Source organism: Ovis aries, chromosome 3 (genome assembly GCF_016772045.2).
Source record: "Ovis aries strain OAR_USU_Benz2616 breed Rambouillet chromosome 3, ARS-UI_Ramb_v3.0, whole genome shotgun sequence".
Classification (NCBI taxonomy): Eukaryota; Metazoa; Chordata; class Mammalia; order Artiodactyla; family Bovidae; genus Ovis; species Ovis aries.
Genome location: NC_056056.1, coordinates 61,828,873 through 61,849,107, shown reverse-complemented (window position 1 = coordinate 61,849,107; position 20,235 = coordinate 61,828,873). Strand labels below are relative to the sequence as shown.

The 20,235-nt window shown below is 48.1% G+C and overlaps 1 protein-coding gene and 1 long non-coding RNA gene across 12 annotated transcripts; one reads left to right on the top strand and one right to left on the bottom strand.

Moving 5' to 3' along the window:
• Positions 1-894: 894 nt before the first annotated feature.
• Positions 895-15,836, bottom strand: LOC101115778 (sulfotransferase 1C1). The gene is made up of 7 exons (XM_004005920.6): positions 15,587-15,836; positions 12,717-12,845; positions 11,071-11,168; positions 5,251-5,377; positions 3,845-3,939; positions 2,306-2,486; positions 895-2,069 (listed from the first exon to the last, which is right to left on the bottom strand). The coding sequence occupies exons 1-7, from the start codon at positions 15,834-15,836 to the stop codon at positions 1,957-1,959; spliced, it is 993 nt and encodes a 330-aa protein (XP_004005969.3). The 3' UTR covers positions 895-1,956.
• LOC105606428 (uncharacterized) lies at positions 1,179-18,405 on the top strand. Of its 11 annotated transcripts, none has more exons than XR_009600157.1 (6): positions 1,179-1,277; positions 9,214-9,389; positions 9,634-9,728; positions 11,090-15,596; positions 15,714-15,766; positions 17,654-18,405. It is a non-coding gene; the product is annotated as an uncharacterized LOC105606428 (long non-coding RNA). The 11 variants fall into 11 exon arrangements; XR_009600158.1 differs by having other exon boundaries at positions 15,714-15,783; XR_009600156.1 differs by having other exon boundaries at positions 11,090-11,634; positions 12,408-18,405.
• Positions 18,406-20,235: the final 1,830 nt, after the last annotated feature.

The window sequence follows — 20,235 nt, the reverse complement described above, 5'->3', positions numbered from 1 at the left end:
GTCACGATTTCCAGAAACAATGCTGACATCCAAGGCCTCTCACTGGAAGTGGACAGCCTTCCTGTGTGAAGATTGTTCAGATTGCTTCACAATTTCAAAGTGGTTTTTTCAATTTTAGATCCATGTAGAGAAAACTGTTTTCCCAGGTGGCTCATTGGTAAAGAACCTGCCCTCCAATACAGGAGACACAGAACACGTGGGTTCAAACCCTGCGTTGGGAAGATCCCCTGGAGGAAGGCATGACAACCCAGTCCAATATTCTTACCTGGAGAATCCCATGGACAGAGGAGTCTGGTGGGGTGTAGTCCATGGGGTTGCAAAGAGTCGGACATGACTGAGAAACTAACACTTTCACAGACATAACTGCATACCAACCTGAATGCCCCAGGGCTGTTTATAAAGGAACATCTTCAGAAAACTAAACATGCTTCTGGAGGTTGAGGGGCTCGGCAGACCTCAGTGTGAATTCTCATGGCATGGGGGCATTCACCTTCGTCTTCTCTAGGTGCTGTATCTCAGTCCCTCGGCTCAGACCTAACCCGAGTCTGTGCCCCTCCCCCCATCACAGAAGGATTTGTGCCCTGAGTAGGGGAGGTGCTATCCTGGGACCCCCACCACCTGGGCCCCCTCCCTCTGCCCCAGAGGGAGTGGGTTCCCCGTGGTTCCACCCGAGAGGCCATGTGTCGGGGAGCAGGCACACACACGCACACACAGGATTATCTGTCCTGTGGTTAATGATTTGCGTGCTTGCTTAGAAGGTGAAAGATCACAGGCTGCAGACAGGGCTGACTCAGGTCCTTGGAGGAGGAGGTGGCATCTGGCATGAAAGCGGCGTGCCTACAGAGGGAAACTTCCCAACTTTCTTTCTTTTCTTTACTTGTGTTTTGACACATCTATTTTTAAAAAATTTTTTATTGAGGTCTAGTTGATTTGCAATGTTGGGTTAGTTTCAGGTGCACAACAAAGTGAATATATCCACTCTTTTTAGATTATATTCCCATATAGGCTATTACAGAGGATTGAGTAGAGCTCCCTGAGCTGTAGAGTAGGTTCTCATTAGTCATCTATTTCCTGACTCTCTTTTAAAACAAAGCACTGACCTTAGTACAACCTGTGTGAATGAGGGTGGATGCTTCCTTGAGCAGGCTTTAACAAGGAGAATCAGGATACATGAAACTAAACGACTCAGCCTTCCTGACAATTCTAAGAGCACCTGTCTACAGGGAATAACACGGTGCTGATTCCTCCAGAGACAGGACAGTCACCTCGTCCTGGAGGTAGGTGCCCATGGTGCTGGCTGTTCTCTTCTATTTCATTTCTCTTGGGCTAATTCGGGGCTTCTTTCTTCTCTCCAAGAAGTCTACCTGGAATTAATTAATTAAGCTGCCCTGGCTTTCTGGCCTATATCTGCTCTGAGATCCTAATGGTTTGGTCCCTGGACTTGAGACCATCCGTGTCTCAGTCTGAGCCTCAGACCCCACTCCCCCCCACCCCTTCAGGCCCTGAGCCTCGAGGCCTGGAGTCTCTGTGAGTGAGGCCTTCTCAGTCTCTCGCTGCGGACCTCAGGGGATAAGACGGTCCCTCTCACGTTCTCCAGGGCCCACTCCTCATCTCTTTGTGTCTCCCTTGTGTTGGAGGTCTGGGCTGACCATTTCTTCCCTTTCCTCCAGCCTTGACCCCGGGAGGCTCGCCAGGTGCTGTGCTCTAACGTTGGGATCAAGTCGTGCATTTGCTTTGCTCCAGCTCCTCACATGGCTGGGCCTCTGTGAACCACTGAGCAATTTACCTTCAAACTTCTTTCTACTCAGGGTTTGATTGTATTTTGTGTATCTTGGGACATGGGGTCTACAGCATGCAAAGCTCAGGATGAAAGGGAGGGAGTCATTGTTTTCGGCATCCTGATGGTGAGGCTCACATGTCTAAAGTCAGTGAGCAGGCCTTGCTGGGCCCCGAAACTCAGAGGGCTGTGCGGAAAGTCAGGGTGCTCCCAGCCATCTTCCTCTCATAGTCCTTGTCAAAGTCCTCATTCTGAGCCACTGTGAAGTAGTTCTTCCAGTCCCCAGGCATTCCTGCAAGGAGGTGAAACCTCAGTGAGTCCGGGGAAGGGATTGGGTGAGGATGCACCCAGGGGCTGGCACAGGGCGGATTATGGGGTCTGCTCCTCAGACACTGTTGGGAGTGTCACCAACGGCACAGGTGCAGGAGCCAGAAGCATGACTGGGAAACGGAAAGGGGCTGGAGTCCTGTGCAACCTCTGGGTGCGTGGGCCTCCCTCGCTCCCTCTCTCCATCCCTCCCTTGTGCACCTCGCCTCATGAAGGGGGAGATGGAGTGGTCCATGATGCTGGTGGGCAGTGTGGTGTAGTTGGCCATCGGGTTCTCTTTCATGACCTCAAAGGATGTGTGATGGATGATTTTGTCCAGAACTTCCTCCGACACCTCTTTCTCCAAGAACTTCAGGATCTTCCGAATTTCCCGCCTTGGATCCTGCATGTGGAACAGTCACAAAAAGTCAGGTAGTTGGGGGTTTCCCATGAAGGGGTGATGTTCTGTTAGACAAACTATGTTTGGGGAGGGACGACTTCAGGGAGCAGTTCAATTACAGTCAATGTGTCTTCCCTGGGGGAATGACTGTGGATGGTGCTGGACGGTCTTGGGAAGGAAGGACATAGACATGAGGGCTCTCCTAGCCCCAGGGAGGCTGACCGAGAAGGAGGGGAGAGAAACATGAGCACAGCTCTGCGACACCCATCCGGAAACGTGCTGCCCGCATGCACACATGCAGGGTGAGGACGGACTTCAGGGCAGGGAGCGTGTCCCCTGGAGGAAGAGACGCAGAGGCACAGAAAGAGGGGAGTGACTCTAGGACCAGAGATGGCACAGCGCCTGCAAGTTAAACACAAGGTCTGTCAGAGGCTGAATCAGGGGACCTCACACTGACCCAGAAACGAAAGCCCTTGTGGCCTGTTCTTTCTGATCACAGACATGTAGAGGAAGGACCTTTGGAATCTGACCAGATTTCAGAGAACCTCTCAGCAAGGGCCCAGGGGTGGTTTTGTAATTCTAGGGCACTGATCCCTGGGTGCGAGGGTGATCGTGTGATGCCCTGGACACTCATTGAGTGGGACCATGTGGGACCAGGCCTGCCAGCATCTGTGTGGACTAAACTTCAGTGTGTGGAGTGGGTTTGGGGTGTGGATGCCAGGAGCTTTACAAGTCATCTTCTAAATCTTCAAGGTAATATCCTGAGACAGACAAAAAAGAGCTGATTTGCATTTTGTAGGTGAAGAAACATGGTTCCTAAGTGGCAGGATTAATCAGATTGTAAAAGTGTGTGAGATTTCCCGAGTGGAGAATCATCTAAAACTTGTGATCAGAAGCAAAGTTGGAAGACTTTTTAGGAAAAATGTATGGCATTTTGATTCCACTTATTTGATTTAGTATGAATAGAATGCTAGATTTCTAATTAAAAACAGAGATGCAATGAGCAACAAAGGTATAGCACAGGGAACTATAGTCAATATCTTGTCATAACCTATAATGGAAAATAATCTGAAACTAATGTATGTGTATATGTATAACTGAATCACCTTGTGGTGTACTTGAAACATTGTCAACTATACTTCAGTAAAATAAATATATTAAGGAAAAATAAAGACTGGAGAAAGAAAAAAGAAAACAAGAGAGAAAAAAAGAAAACGTCGTTGCATCATTTGAGGATAAAGCTGAGTTGGACAGGGCATCAGGGAGAGAGGCCTGGTGTGGTCAGTTCGCGTGCAGGTGTGACTATAGTTTGATCCCCTCAAGGACACAGTGGGAAGCAGCGGTGGCCGCATGCTCCTCACCTCCTTCATGTCCTCGTAGAAGAGGTAGAGGATGCGATGCTGGTCCTTGGCGTGCCACCAGCCCTTCACGTGGTCGTACCAGGAGCCCCACAGCACTGACGGGAGGGAGAAAGGAGGGGGTGTCAGTATTAATCTGAAGCTTCTGAAATGAGCGCTGGCATCTCAAATAAAAGAGGATATTTGAAAAACACAACTAGAATTCTTATTTGCAGAGACAGGGATTTTTTTTTTTTTAATATTTAGGGAGTTGATAAAAGAGTATCCTGGATTTCGTGGCTTCTGTTCCCGCCCTTGAATTTATTCCCTTATGAGAAACTGTCCCGAGGGCAGGGGGCAGGTCTGTGTTCCCCTTACATCACCGCATGGGGCCAGACCAGCGTTTTGAGATAAATACTGTTCCCCAACACGCTGATTAAGGGAACAAAGGCCCATATAGTCAAAGCTATGGTTTTTCCATTAGTCATGTACAGATGTGAGAGTTGGACCATAAAGAAGGCTGAGGGCTGAAGAACTGATGTTTTCCAACTGTGGTGTTGGAGAAGACTCTTGAGAGTCCATTGGACTTCAAAGGGAGCAAACCTGTCAATTCTAAAGGAAATCAATTCTGAATATTCATTGGAAGGACTGATGTTGAACCTGAAGCTCCAATACTTTGGCCACATGATGCGAAGAGCTGATGCACTGGAAAAGACCCTGAATCTGGGATAGATTTAGGGCAGGAGGAGAAGATGGTGACAGAGGATAAGACGGTTGGATGGCATCACCAACTGAATGGACATGAATCTGAACAAACTGTGGGATGGTGAAGGACAGGGAAGCCTGGTGTGCTGCAGTCCACAGGATCGCAAAGAGTCAGACACGACTGAGCAACTGAACAACAACACAGGCTGACTGTGAAGAGAAGCTGTGAATCCGTTCTAAAGAATCCCAGTGACCAGATGTTTGGGCCCCTTCACCCTCTTGATGGAGAATGGGGGAGCGGGTGTACAGTGTCCTCCCCTGGCTCCCAAGCCACCCACACCCTCCTCCCGCTGCGAGGTTGACCCTGAGGTCAGTGTCACTGGACCCTCTGTCTTCTGGGTCCCACCCGGGGCCAGGGCTGTGCAGGGCGATTCTTTCCCTGCAACTCCCTGTGGCGGACTGTCTCCCTAGGAGCTGCCTCGGCACCCGGCCACGCCCCTGGGTCCTGCACCATCACCTGTGAGTTTGTGACCCTCCACCCACAGTGTTCTAAGTAGCATCTTATTGTGACCTCTGGACAGTGACCCTTGAACAGTAACCCTCCCTGGGTGACACCTGTGTCCTCCCAGAACCTCGAGCAGCTCAGCCGCTCAGCAGAAGCCATGCCTCTCTGATATGCGGGTGAGTGAAAACAGAGGCGTGGACCTCAGTTTCCTTTCGCTCACCTTTCCCAGCTTTGAAGTTCTCGACATACTCCTCCCAGGAGCCAGGGTCTGGCACCATCTTATTCATTCTTGAGAAATGGTAATAGGATACCAGGCAGTCCTTGGCGTTCCTGGCCACGTAGATGATCTGCAATCAGCCGGGAAAATGATGGTCACAGAGGAAACAAGATGGGAAAGATTACTGTTCAGGAAGAGCCCATGTTGTTTGAAGGACTTAGACCTTAGCCCATGTTGTTAGATGGACCCTGGGTTGGGAAGATCCCTTGGAAAAGGGAATGGCTACCCATTCCAGTATTCTTAGGGCTTCCCTGGTGGCTCAGATGGTAAAGAATCTGCCTGAAATGTGGGAGACTCAGGTTCAGTCCCTGGGTCAGAAACAGCCTCTGGAGAAGGGAATGAATACCCACTCCTGTATTCTTGCCTGGAGACTTCCATGGACAGAGGAGCCTGGGGGATATAGTCCATAGAGTCGCAAAGAGCTGGACACTGAGCAATTAACATTTTCACTTTCCCCAACCTCAGATCTTCAGACTGGTACCTCCTGTCAGATATGTAGCATTAGATTAAAAATAAGGTGCACAAAAAAGTAATGCTCTTGAATCGCCCCCGAACCATTGTCCCCGCTTCCTGCCCTGGTCCATGGAAAAATTGTCTTCCATGATATGGGTGCCTGGTTCCAGAAAGGCTGGGGACTGCTGTCTTGGCCCATCCTGTCTGACTGACTAGACCTGTGTTTTCTGCGACTGTCTCCAGTTTGCCTAGCACAGTTCTGATTACAGCTGTGGTCTTAGCAGAGTCAGGGACAACACACCCTTTCTCTCAGGTGTCCTGCTTAGCATGACAGGTGCTGCAGTCACCCTACCTCTGCTATTTCTGGGGTGGGAGAGGCCCCGAGGTGTTACTCAGGCGAGGAGAAGAAGGTCCTATTGGCTGTCACTGAGCAGGGTGTCTACCCTACTTGTAGGGCAGGGCTGCCTCTGCCTTCTGAGCACCCGAGGAGTTGCCTCCTCACAGTGACCATCATCCCTGCTAAGATCGCGGGACCCCAGTGCAGTGCTACATCTACCGCTGGAGCTGCTGGTGACCTGACCCCTCCTGGGAGAGGCAGAGCTGCTTCTGGGCTTGTCCCACCCCGCTTCCTCCCAACCCCCACTCAGGCTGCCCTGTGCTGTAAAGGCCTTTTTTTTTTCGTAAAGGTGTTTTGGAAAATTTTGTGACCAAGTCTGCTCTGTGAATTGCAGGACAGAGGAAGGTATGTTTACAATTTTGATAGAGCCACAAATTGCTTGTTTTTTTTTTTTTTTCTTTTTTCCTTCTGTGTTGAGTGAGTTCTCCATATACTTTGTATATTACCCCTGTATCAGATGTAGGATTTGCAAGTATTTCCTCCCATTCAGTTCAGTTCAGTCGCTCAGTCATGTCCGACTCTTTGCGACCATGAATCGCAGCATGCCAGGCCTCCCTGCCCATCACCCACTCCCGGAGTTCACTCAGACTCACGTCCACTGAGTCCGTGATGCCATCCAGCCATCTCATCCTCTGAGGTCCCCTTTTCCTCCTGCCCCTAATCCCTCTCAGCATCAGGGTCTTTCCCAGTGAGTCAACTCTTCACATCAGGTGGCCAAAGTATTGGAGTTTCAGCTTCAGCAACAGTCCTTCCAATGAACACTCAGGACTGATTTCCTTTAGGATGGACTGGTTGGATCTCCTTGCAGTCCAAGGGACTCTCAAGAGTTCTGCAACACCACAGTTCAAAAGCATCAATTCTTTGGTGCTCAGCTTTCTTCACAGTCCAACTCTCACATCCATACATGATCACTGGAAAACCATAGCCTTGACTAGATGGACCTTTGTTGGCAAAGTAATGTCTCTGCTTTTGAATATGCTATCTAGGTTGGTCATAACTTTCCTTCCAAGGAGTAAGTGTCTTTTAATTTCATAGCTGGAGTCACCATCTGCAGTGATTTTGGAGCCCCAAAATTAAAGTCTGACACTGTTTCCACTGTTTCCCCATCTATTTCCCCTGAAGTGATGGGACTGGATGCCATGATCTTCGTTTTCTGAATGTTGAGCTTTAAGCCAACTTTTTCACTCTCCTCTTTCACTTTGATCAAGAGGCTTTTTAGTTCCTATTCACTTTTTGCCATAAGGGTGGTGTCATCTGCATATCTGAGGTTATTGATATTTCTCCCAGCAATCTTGATTCCAGCTTGTGCTTCTACCAGCCCAGCGTTTCTCATAATATACTATGCATATAATTTAAATAAGCAGGGTGACAATATACAGCCTTGACGTACTCCTTTTCCTATTTGGAACCAGTATGTTGTTCCATGTCCAGTTCTAACTGTTGCTTCCTGACCTGCATATAGGTTTCTCAAGAGGCAGGTCAGGTGGTCTGTATTCCCATCTCTTTCAGAATTTTCCACAGTTTTTTGTGATCCATACAGTCAAAGGCTTTGGCATAGTCAATAAAGCAGAAATAGATGTTTTTCTGGAACTCTCTTGCTTTTTCAATGATCCACGAGATGTTGGCAATTTGATATCTGGTTCCTCTGCCTTTTCTAAAATCAGCTTGAACTTCTGGAAGTTCATGGCTCATGTACTGCTGAAGCCTGGCTTGGAGAATTTTGAGCATTACTTTACTAGCATGTGAGATGAGTGCAATTGTGAGGTAGTTTGGCATTCTTTGGCATTGCTTTTCTTTGGGATTGGAATGAAAACTGACCTTTTGCTGTCCTGTGGCCACTGCTGAGTTTTCCAAATTTGCTGGCATATTGAGTGCAGCACTTTCACAGCATCATCTTTCAGGATTTGAAAAAGCTCAACTGGAATTCCGTTACCTCCACTAGCTTTGTCCGTAGTGATGCTTTCTAAGGCCCACTTGACTTCACATTCCAGGATGTCTGGCTCTAGGTGAGTGGTCACACTATTGTGATTATCTGGGTTGTGAAGCTCTTTTTTGTACAGTTCTTCTGTGTATTCTTGCCACCTCTTCTTAATATCTTCTGCTTCTGTGAGGTCCATACCATTTCTGTCCTTTATCGAGCCCATCTTTGCATGAAATGTTGGTGTCTCTAATTTTCTTGAGGAGATCTCTAGTCTTTCCCATTCTATTGTTTTCCTCTATTTGTTTGCATTGATCACTGAGGAAGGCTTTCTTGTCTCTCCTTGTTATTCTTTGGAACTCTGCATTCAGATGCTTATATCTTTCCTTTTCTCCTTTGCTTTTCACTTCTCTTCTTTTCACAGCTATTTGTAAGGCCTCCTCAGACAGCCATTTTGTTTTTTTGCATTTCTTTTCCATGGGGTTGGTCTTGATCTCTGTCTCCTGTACAATGTCTTTTCCTTATGTTGGTGGTTTCCTTCACTGTGAAGAAACTTATTAGTTTGATGTAGTCTCACTTGTTTATTTTTGCTTTTATATGTCAAATCCAAGAAAATTATTGTTGAGACTGATATCAAAGAGTGTACTACCTGTATTCTTTACTAGGGGTCTTGTGGTTCCAGGTCTTCCATTCAGATCTTTGATCCATCTTGAGTTAATTTTTGTCTGGTGTGAGAGAGTGGTCCCATTTTATTCCTTTGCATGTGGGATCAACTGTCAGATGTAGAAGCAGAGACATAAAGTAGGCAGGGGGCTCTGGGGGAGGAGCCCATGGATGGTTTCTCAAGCGTGTTCCCTGTGTTGTGCGTACTCAGCAGACCAGTCCCCCCGGGTAGGGGATGGGGGGAGGTGTTTCCATCTGATCAAATTAGCACAGGTCCTGCAGCCTCGGCTCCTTCTGTGAGCCCAGCACTGCAGGAACTCTGCCCTTTGCCTCTTTCCTCCCACTGGACAGCCCTCCAGTGTCCATGAACGTTCTCAGAAAACCCAAAGGGATGCTCAGCATCAAGGTCTTAGGATCAAGTAAACACATTTCTCAATGCTTATGTTGGTTATCACATTTTTTTTTTTTTTTAAAGCAAATTGAAGCTGAGTAATCAGAATTGAGGAAGCTCCAGCTGGATGGGGACCTGCTGAAATGCCTCCAGTCTGGAGTCAGATGTCCGAGTGGGAGCGAAGGCCACATACTCACATGTTCTGAGTCCACGATCCATCTGTGCAAGTCTCTGGCTGCTGCTGTGACAAATTGCCACAGGTGGGGAGCCTTAAAACAGCAAGAGGTTGGCTCTCTTACAGTCTGGGGCTCAGGGTCACTGGACTGGATTCCAGCTGGCCGTGGGGCTGGCTTCAGGGCAGGGGACAAACTTCCCTGCAGTTCCTGGAACCTGAGGCCATCTGTGCGCCTTGGCAGGAACTCTTCCCTGGAATCGCCCCCATTTCTGCGTCAGGTGTCACATCCTTCACGTTGTTCTTCCACCTTCTCACCTCCTTACCATCAGGATCCTGTGACGATGCTCAGGGCTGTCCAGTTAACCAGAAGATCTTCGGTCTCAAGATGCTCGACTTAATCACACCTGCCAAGCACACTCTACAGGTGAGGTGCATTTGCAGGGCTTGGGAGGGGCTGGGATGCAGGTGTCTTTGGGGAACTCCATTTAGCTCACTGCCCCATCATAACAGGAAAAGCTGGGACTAAGCTCGCCCACACCTTCTCCTACTCAAACAATCCACAGCTCTCAGCAGATAAAAGAATGTGCTGTCATAGAGATTGTGACATTTTAGAAGGCCTGGTTTCCAAAAAAAGCTGTTAATCTGATGACAAAATACATGTTAGCGTGTCTTCTGACTTTGAGTCTAAAAACATAATTTGGAAATAAGATTAGTTCTAGAGCACCAAAATTACATTAACTGTCTGTAGGAATAAATCAAGATGTTTTCAAAGTCATGGTAATCTGGGTGTAATCTCAGGGCAGCAAATAAGGTGATACCATTTGATATATGGAAACCAATGGCACCTCTGATGGGAGATGGATGAGATGAGGTGATGGAGTGCCACGGAAACCAGAGTAGAGAAACTCAAAAGCAGGCACTCACATTGCATCTCTGAGCTTTGCACTAAGTAGAGTGTCTTGGCTAAACAGCCTTGACAGTGTAGCTCCCCTTGAAAGGGCTCAGCCCAGAGCATGGAAGGGTCTGTGGTTGGGTCTGCAAAGTAGCCTACCCACAGAGAGATGGACAGTCCAGCCGAGACAAGCATTTGACTCTGCAAATGTTTGATACACTTTTCTTTGCAAATCTCTAAGCTGATATTTGTGGTATATTCTGTATTTCATTGACTTCCAGACTCACTGATGAAGCTGACATCAAAAACAAAACAAAACACTAGTACATTCAGTGTACACTGCATTTATAGGATCTCAATTTGCTAAAACAAAAATTTAAAAATAGAGGACAGAGGCATGGCTGTTGCTGGGAGCTTATCCATGATGGAGATGATTTCCAGACACCACATGTGGCCCTGGGCCCCCTAGGACCCCCTCTGGAGACCCTCTCTGGGGTCTCCCTCCTCCCTCATGGGTTTTCCCTAAATAAACCCCCTTCACATCTTACTTAGCCCTGGCTTGGCTCCTGGAGGATTCACACTGATATGACTGCCTCCCCAGGAAGCAGGGGCCCTGCCTCGTTGCTCATTGTCTGTGAACGTGGCTCAGCTGATGGTTGATGAGGATGGCACTGCCTGGAGTCTAGTCTACTGGTACCCAGAAGGAATATTCTGAGAGAAAGATGGATCCAGGCTGGAGTGGTGGGTACGGGGAGGGGTCTCAGCTCACTGCCCAACGAACCTGCACCAGGCACTTATCTTTTGAGGTCCATGGTTGTTTCCTCTTAGATGGAGACAGTCTGTGAGTATTTGGATCAAACTTAGCTGTCCTTACCTTTGCGTTCTCTTTCCAGAAGGAAGGGGGGAGCATCTGAACAGGCAGGTGAGTCTTCAGAGTCCTCGGAGAAGGCATCTTGTTGGCGAGATCCAGACCTGCAACAAGGCCGGTGCTCAGCTAACACTTCTCACCCGCATCTCCGTTGTTTTGCCAGCATCTGGAGTCACACTCACCGCATGCTCAGTACCCCTCAGCCAACTCCACACTGCAAATTACATCCTAGGCTGGTGGCCCACCCCGTGTCACCAAGTTACATGTTTTCATATACAGCTACAGTCATCAAACAGTGTAGTATTGGCGCGAAGAGGGACACATAATGGAGCAGAGCAGAACAGAACATTAACAGAACAGAACACATAATGGAGCAGAGCAGAGCAGAACATTCAGAATGCACCCATATGCGTGTGTGTTAGTCATTCAGTCGCCTCATGCTTTGGCGACCCCTGCCAGGCTCCTCTGTCCATGGAATTCTCCAGGCAAGAATACTGGAGTGGGTTGTCATTCCCTTCTCCAGCAGATCTTCCCAACCCAGAGATCTACACCGGGTCTCCTGCATTGCAGGTAGATGCTTTACCACGTGAGCCACCAGGGGAGCCCATACGTAGAAGGCAAAATTCAAGCGTTGTGAAGGGGCCATGGCAATTCGATGTGAGAAAAAGATAATTTTTTTTTGCCTGATGGTGCTGGAATAACTGGCTCAGTCAGTCATGGGTTTTCAACAGGCAGTATTTTTAGAAATGAGGGATGATTAGAGTTTGAGAGGTTTAATAATGTGCTGAAGGCTGTCCAGATAAGAATCCAAACCAGAACTGTTTGAGTCCAAAGTCTCTGTCTTTTCATCATCAGGTTGGGTCCTCCTGCAAAGCTACTCTTTGCTGCTATTTACTCTAGAAAAACACTCCCTTGCAGACTTATGGACACAGCGAGGGAAGGAGAGGATGGGACTAAGTGAGAGAGCATTGACATGTATACACAACCATGTGTGAAATAGATAGCTAGTGGCAAGCTATTGTATAGCACAGAGAACTCAGCACCAGGCTCCATGATGACCTAGAGGGGTGGGATATAGAGCTGGGAGAGAGGTTCAAGAAGGAGGGGACATCCATATATATATAGCTGATTCAGGCTGATGTATGACAGAAACCAACACAATATTGTAATTATGCTCCAATTAGAAAAAAAATCTAAAAAAACACACCCTTCATTCCTAATTGGTTGCCAGCTCTTCAAGGGTGCGCTCTCCCATATTTCTTAGTATCTTTGATGTGAAGTGCATCATTTGTTGATATTAATAACAGAAGGACTATGCATGATTTAACTTGGACCCCTGGCAGACAGGTCGGAGATGAAACACAGCAGAAGCCAGTCCTCCTGGAGTGGGCAGACCTGACCCAGGGGTGAGGTTCCTGGTCACTGGAGGCCAGCTGTCCTCAACCCTGCCTCCCCTGTGTGGAACATTCCTGCCTACTCTTGAGTCCTCGAGAAATCGCAGGAGACGTGCTGTCTGAAGCTGCCCAGTCCCGTATTTCAGCAGAGGGACTGAGGGGTCTTTTCTCACAGCTGACGGAGGTATGTTGACCTGAACCATCCTCAGACTCCTTCCCAGCAGAGGCCACAGCCCCACAGGCCCAGGCAGCACATACCTGAGTTGAGGGGCGGGGGGAGCGTCCACTCGATGAAAGGGTGCCGATCAAAGGTGCTGGCCCGCTGGCACTTCTGCAGATCCCCGTCGTTCTGGATCATGTCCACGATCTCCTGGGTCCAGGTGGTGCCTGGAAGGGTTATTGAACCTCAGCTCTCCCTGCTCTCTGGGCAACTCCATTCTATGTCAATTATTCCCATATTTAGTAAAACCTACCTCTGCTTACATTGAGCACCTGCATGACCCCCAGGGTGGATGGGCCTCTGCTCTGAGCCCCTGTCCTCACTGCCAAGGTCTCCCCAGTACCTGCCTTCTCGTGAGACTGAGAGCTCCACTGAGTAGGGGCTGGCCTTTTGTCCCTCTGTCCCTCAGACCTCATACCTGGCATAGGGTTTTGAACCTAATAAGTGTAGCCTGAGAGAAAGAATATTGACTCAAAGGAATGTCAGGAGATACAAAGTTGAGGCAGATACTGTCCATGCTCCAACAAGCTTCCAGTCTTGTTGGAAGAGATAACGATATACTGAAGACTGCTTCTTGCCTAGTTAATATCCATTCTCCCCATCTTTCTCAAGTTAATAGATCCTTAATTTTTATCAGGGCATATAGCTAAAGGCTGGACTGCCCAGATGGTCCTAGTCGTAAAGAATCTGCCTTCCAGTGCAGGAGACTCAAGAGACATGGGTTTGATCCCTGAGTTGAGAAGGTCCCCTAGAGGAGGGCATGGCACCCCAGTATTCTTGCCTGGAGAATCCCATGGACAGAGGAGCTGACAGGCTATAGTCCATGGGGTCACAAAGAGCTGGACATGACTGAAACCAAAAGATTATTTTCTCAAACTTTCTTAGTGCTAAAGGTGGCCATGCCATTACATTTTGGGAAGCTGTCTTTAAAGGGCAGGAACATGACCTCATTCCCTTCTTCCTGCCTCCTTGTTGCTGTTTGGAACATGCATGTGATGGCTGGAGCTCTAGCAGTCATATTGGACTATGAAATCAAGAGCTAAGCCTATAGATGGTGGAGCAGAAAGTTCAAAGACCCAGGGTTTCTAAGGATCAGCGCAGCCACCATTTTAGCTCTGGACTTTTAACCTCCAGGGTGCTTTTACTTTTGAGTTTCCTGATACATATAGCCAAACTGAATCCTAAGGATGGAGACGTGTGGGTGGGCAAAGAGCTAGCCCATGTGCCCTACCCACCACATGTCCATTTTCCTTTTCACACCAAAGGCATTTATTGCCCCTGACTCAGCTGATCCTGGCGCTCACTGATATATAAGACAATACACGGATAACTGAGAGGTCTTCAGTCAGAGCCATGAAGACTGTACAAAGGGCCCTGGGAGCTCAGAGGAGGAGGGGAGCCCACTGTGGATGGGTAGGTGGGCTCAGCTGAGCTGGTCTTTTGGAGAGGAACAGTCAGAGGGAGTGGAGAGCGTCCACTTGTGTTAATAAGACAGAGCATCTGAGGGAGGGACCCTCGGAGCTAGGGTTAAGGTGGGCATATTCACATGCTAGAAAGCTTAATCAGGACTCAGGGGGATGGGGGATGGGGTGTGGGTATAGGGAGGATTGAGAGGCCGTGGGGGAGGTGGGAGAACACAGCTACAGAGAGTTCTGGGAGAGTCTGGGGGTTTGACTGCATAATTTCCAAGGTGAAGGGAGAGCAAATTTCTGCTCTGAGGTGCAGTGCCAATTTGAATTCAGATCTGAGCAAGAGACGTGCAAGCCAGACAAAGATGATTTTTGAGAAACTGAGAGCTTCCAACAGGAGTAAGCAGGAGCAACTCCCCCCTCTTGGTCCCCTGCCCGCCCCTCCCCCTGCCATCTAGTTTTCTGAGCAGGCCTGGCTGGCAATGCTGTGTGGTAGGAGCAGTGTGAAGCTAGGGAAGGCATCCTGAGCTATGGAGGAGAGACACGCATGGTGACATGACATGGCCAGTTAGGAACCGTGGGGCAGGGGCACCCCGTGTGATCTTCCTGGTTCTGAGCATCTCAGACTCCTCTTGCAGTGTCTACTGGCCACCGAGAGACATTCCCAGGCTGGTTACAGCTGAAAAATTCTCTGCCTTCCTTGGCCCTACTGTTTGAACGATACATACATAACTGAGGGGCTTCCATCTCACCCTCCATCCAGCCCTCTGGGTTCTGAGGTCTCTGCTCCTCCAGCTGCAGAGCCTGGCCTCTCTGCTTCTTCCCTTCTGGTTCTTCCCACAAGCTTCTCTCCCTTTTGTAGGATTCTGTAAGTGTCACCCCGCCCACCTCCACCCCCATTCCTTCCCTCTGTACTCATGCAGGTTTGGACTAACACCACTTGCACTTTTCCCATTCGGGCAAAACGCTCAGTTCCAGCTCCATCTCCATGTGCAGGAGAGCCTGGAGAGGAGCACAGGCTTCCCCTAGGAGCTTCCTGCTGTTCCTAAGGCTCTGCACTTTCATGTGATCCTGTGGAAGGCTGGCCTTCTCTTCCTCGATCAGGGACCGAAATAAAAAGGAGGCTTGTGGACTCTGGGGGTTTGGAGTGCATCAGTAAGAGTGGTTTTCATTTTTCCAGGAACTGTGTGCTAAGTCACTTTAGTTGTGTCCAACTCTGCAACCCTTGGATTGTAGCCCCCTAGGCTCTTCTGTCCATGGGATTCTCCAGGCAAGAATACTGGAGTGGGTTGCCCTGCCCTCCTCCAGGGGATCTTCCTCACCCAGGGATTGGACCCACATCTCCTTTGTCTCCTGCATTGGCAGGTGGGTTCTTACCACTAGTGCCACCTGGGAAGCCAGGGTCTGGCCCTGGTGAAAACCTGCAATTTTAAAATCTGAGGAATCCCCAGGCATCCCGGCTCAGCTGAAGCCCCCCACCTCAACTTTCTTCAACCTACCTGCTTTTGCGTAAGTTGCAATGAGAAGGTCATCAGGCTTGGCTTGAAAATTCCAGATTTTGTCCCAGTTATCACTTATCATCTTGGTCATGAGGATTCCATTCACTTCCTTGGTTTCTGGTTGCAGGTATTTCTCCTCCAGGTGGAGATCTTTCATCTCCTCCAAAGACATCTTTGTCGGTGAGACTGTTTCACTGGTACATAAAAGAAAGGGGGTGGTTATGTCATTTCTAAAGCTTTGAAGAGTCATTCCTTTTTTTTTAAAATTTAAGATTCTCTGAGAAACTTAGGAGAGATGTGTTGGAAATTCATTATTATGTTTAATGTTAACCTAAGAAGGGAGAGAAGTAAAAACTATGGGACCTTGAGCATTTTAAATAACTTCATTATTTAAAACATACAAATTGGAAAGAACAGAATGTTTTATTTAAAGCTGATTCTTCACATCTTCCCCCAAATATAAAACAAACAATCTTCTTCATTAGGAAGAAATTAGGAAATTAAAAAAAATAATTTTCAAAAGATGGTTGTAGGCAACAGACTATCAAACAGTATTGTGTGATTCTATTTCCATACCTGCTATCTTTCTGTTACTCTGTGTGCCATGACCTTGGGATGTCTACCATGGAAAAATCTGACTTGCTAAAGAATAATGTCGATTTTCTGAGTTCAAATGGATTTCTAATTTTTTCAGTCTATTTACAAATAGAAGCTATTTTTTGAATGACAGTATCCATTAGCATATTTTGTTGTTTTGTTTTTCTGCCAATATTTTTATTTTTATCTTGCTCATTTTTTCCATTTACACCCAGCTGGATTTGGTGGACTAAAGGCATAGCCAGTATTGAATATTCTGTCTTAAAATATAATGATTGTTAGAGAACAAAAGACAAGCCACAGGCTAAGGAAGAATATTTGCAGCACGCATATCTGATAAAGTTCTGTTATCCAAACTATGCAGGGAACTCCTAAAATACAACAGAAAGAAAACAAACAACACGATCAAAAAGTGAGCAAAAGATCTAAGCCACACCCCACCAAAGATACAGATGACACATGAGCATGTGTTGAAAGCTTGTGTCCGAACAGAACGTGAACACAGACATCCATGGCACTTTATTCACAAGTGCTCAAACCTGGAATCCAAGCCCTTATAGGGAATGGATAAAAAGCCATGGTGCATTCACACAAGGGACTGTTACTCAGCACCAAAAAGAAATGAGCTGTCAAGCCATGAGAGGACATGGAGGAAGCTTCGATGAATATGCCAAGCAAAACAAGCCAGTCTGAGAAGTGTTGGTCACTCAGTCGTGTCCGACTCTTTGTGACCCCATAGTCTGTAGCCTGCCAGTCTCCTCTGTCTGCGGGACTTTCCAGGCAAGAATACTGGAATAGGTTGCCATTCCCTTCTTCAGGGGATCTTCCTGACCCTGGGATTGAACCCACATCCCCTGGACTGGCAGGCAGGTTCTTTACCACTGAGCCACGTGGGGAGTCAGTGTGTATGGGTATGTTGTTCCCCTATTGATGGACCCACATGGCTCTTAGATATGTTGCCAGGTATACATTTTGCTCTCCTTTTATTGTCAGCCTAATTATCCCGTTGTTTTCTGGCCTCTTTATGTTATTGAGAATTTTGCTCTCAGTTCTTTTTTTAAGTAGAATGTCTTTCTTCTCTAGTTTTAAAAACAGTATTTTCTCTTTGTTGTTTATGGGTTTATAGGATGATATCTAGGCTGGTGTAAGTTTTTGTTAACCTTTCTTGGAACTTGCCCTTTTGGTTTCAGGATCACTGGTGTCATAGATTTGGAACACTCTCAGCCCTTCTTCCTCTTCTCTCCGTTCTTTCCTTGGAACTCCAGCCAGCTCTGTGTCTGACCTTCAGTTTCTGTCCTCAGATCTCCTAGCCTTTCCTCGCTCTCTCTCTGGCTACAGTCAATGTCATTCTTTTCAGCCTGCCTCTACGGTATGAATTGTATTGAATCTGTTACTTAACTCATTCTTAGTTTCAATTACTGTCATTATTTTTTACTCATAGATATTTTGTCTGTTCCTTATTTCCCACAGGTTATGACTTCATTCTTACACATCTTAGTGGACCTATTACATGTTGCTGGCGTTTCTGACTTCAGAACTTTGCAGGTGGCACTCAGCCGGCTCTGCTCCATTTGCCCTTTCCCCAGGTGCCCTGTAGTTTCTCGTCCTTCACTCATGACCGACAGCCCTTTACTCATGGGAGCTCTTTGCTCATTCCAGTAGAGGGCTCCTTCCACGCTCAGTGACTGCTTTTGAAGACTCTCAGCTGACCTCTATGTAGAATGCCTGCTAACAAACGGGGGAGGAGTGATAGAAAAAACCCCACCCGTGGATGCTGACCACCATTGGATAAACTAGGGGCAGAAACAGGCTATTCACAGACTCAGAGTCTCAGCCCAGAGGTTTCAGATGGACAATGTGCCTTCGTGATGGAGTGATGTGCAGGCGACACCTGGACCAAGAGCCGTCACTGAGCACATGAGGGGTCATCATGTTCCCACACCACACGTGGCTGCACATTTAAAGGGCTGCTTGTTATCTGCATCTAGAACTTTCTGCTGTTTCTATTGGGAAGGTTTTCAAGTCATCTGGTTTTGTCAGTAGAACTGGAAGTTCCTTAAGCTATCATTTTTGGCTTAAAGTAAAACTTCTTTATCGTGTAAATTGGCAGAAAGGATTTCCCTGGATGTGTTTTAAACTTTGTAAACTTCTTGTAGTCAAAAGAGAAAAATATTAACCTAAAAACCACATTCTTTCTGAAATTAAAAGATAATCTACACATATTCAGTTTGCTGCTGCTAAGTCCCTTCAGTCGTGTCCGACTCTGTGCAACCCCAAAGACGGCAGCCCACTAGGCTCCCCCGTCCCTGGGATTCTCCAGGCAAGAATACTGGAGTGGGTTGCCATTTCCTTCTCCAATGCGTGAAAGTGAACTTGCTCAGTCTTACCAGGCAGGCTCCTCCGCTCATGGGATTTTCCAGGCAAGAGTACTGGAGTGGGTTGCCATTGCCTTCTCCCATATTCAGTTTAGTAAAAAGCAATTTCAGTGGCATACAGAAATAGCGGAACTTGAGCAAACCTTGCTTTGGAAATCTAGAAATCTAGAAACAAACTAGTTTGAGCTTCTATGTGAGGAGCCCCGTCCCGTTCACCTGGGGCCTCCCGTGCTGGTCTGAGGACTCACACGATGGGAGTCTGACTTGGTTACGGCTGTTAAACCACTGCCTCAGCCTCCTTCTCTCCTGAGGCCTTGGTCAATCCGTCCCCTTGGGCTGAGGCTTGGGGATCCTGTGATACCCTCCTGCTGGCCATCCTCCCCATCGCCCCATAAAGGGCTCTCCTAACCTTCTGGGTCTGCAACTGCCCAGCCCTTTCTTGGCCTGGGGTGTGGGGCCCCTTCCTGCAGCCACAAGCAAAGCCGAGAAGGCCTCTGGTCACCTGGCTCTGTGGACTGCCAGCCTGGGCCCTGGATCTGCCGTCCGTTTGTCTGTCTGTTCTTTTCAAAACACTTCCAGTGAACAGCAGGGGCCTGAGTTTGGGGTAAGACCCTGGGCAAAGAGCCTGGCCCAACTTCCTGGGGGATCTGGGCCCACACTAGAAACACCTCTGTGTTCCCTGGGGACTTGCTTTGATGGGTGGAGGTAGCAGCCTGGCCTTTTGCAGGGAGGGATAGACCTGGAATTTGCTCAGGGGATCCCAGGTGAACCCCTAGGAAGGCTTCCTGGGATCCAGGGACAGAGGCTTCAGGAAAGTCTGGGATGAGGGGTGGAAAGTAATTTTCTGCCTCCTATCTTTGAGAAAAATGTTATTTCTGTATGAGCAGGCGCAAGCGGCCAGCCCATCCCTCTCCTGGCCACTTGCTCGTCCTCCTCCACAGGGGCTGAGCTGGCGGGGAAGGACCCCAGGTGGCTCACCAACCTTGATCTCTGCTCCTGTGTGCTGGCCCCGAGAACTCCTTGCAGGCTCTTCTTCCACCTGCGTCCTGAAGCCCGGACCTGTGCCTGTGGAGGAGGCTGGGGAGCAGCTCCTCTCTGGTCCTGCCCCTTGGTTCCCTTGAAATAGGACCTGCTTAAGGTGGGCAGGGATGCGGCTTCGCTCAGCTTTCAGGCAAAGGGAGGGAGGTGAGGGAAGTGGCCAATGGGCACCCTGATCATCCCCTCTGGTCCGTCTTCCCAGACCACAGCCTGGCCCTTGGTTCCACTGTTTCAGCCCATGGCTGCCTATTTCCTGGTCCTGGCAAGCCATTTGGAATTACAAGGACAAAGAGCAGTGGCTCTGTGGCAGCTGCAGTAGCTTCTCCTATTCCTGGAGTGACCTCAGTAACTGCCCGGACATCTTCCCAATGCCCCCAGATGAGTCCTAGGAATTCTTTCAACCTTTTTCCAGAGCATCACCCCTCACTGAAAAGTGTTTGCTAAAAGAGCCTGGTGGCCATCCCTGGTCTAGAGTGTACATAGAATTCCGATGGGATAAAAGTCAAAAGGTTAAGAAAGCAATGGGATTTATTTTGTTTGCTTAGGATTGCATCTACTTACTATTGTTAACCAAGCCTTTTTGTTTCCTTTTGCTAGTTTAATTGAACTACCTGGGTGCTTACACAAAACTGCTGTATA

What these genes read in the sequence shown, in the direction of transcription:
- LOC101115778 (XM_004005920.6), bottom strand. Translation starts at nt 15,836, where the DNA reads ATGACTCTTCAAAGCTTTAGAAATGACATAACCACCCCCTTTCTTTTA. An exon ending in TGCAACTTACGCAAAAGCAG is followed by an intron (nt 12,846 to 15,586) that starts GTAGGTTGAAGA and finishes TAACCCTTCCAG; the next exon opens with GCACCACCTGGACCCAGGAG. An exon ending in TCTGGAAAGAGAACGCAAAG is followed by an intron (nt 5,378 to 11,070) that starts GTAAGGACAGCT and finishes GGCTGATTGCAG; the next exon opens with ATCATCTACGTGGCCAGGAA.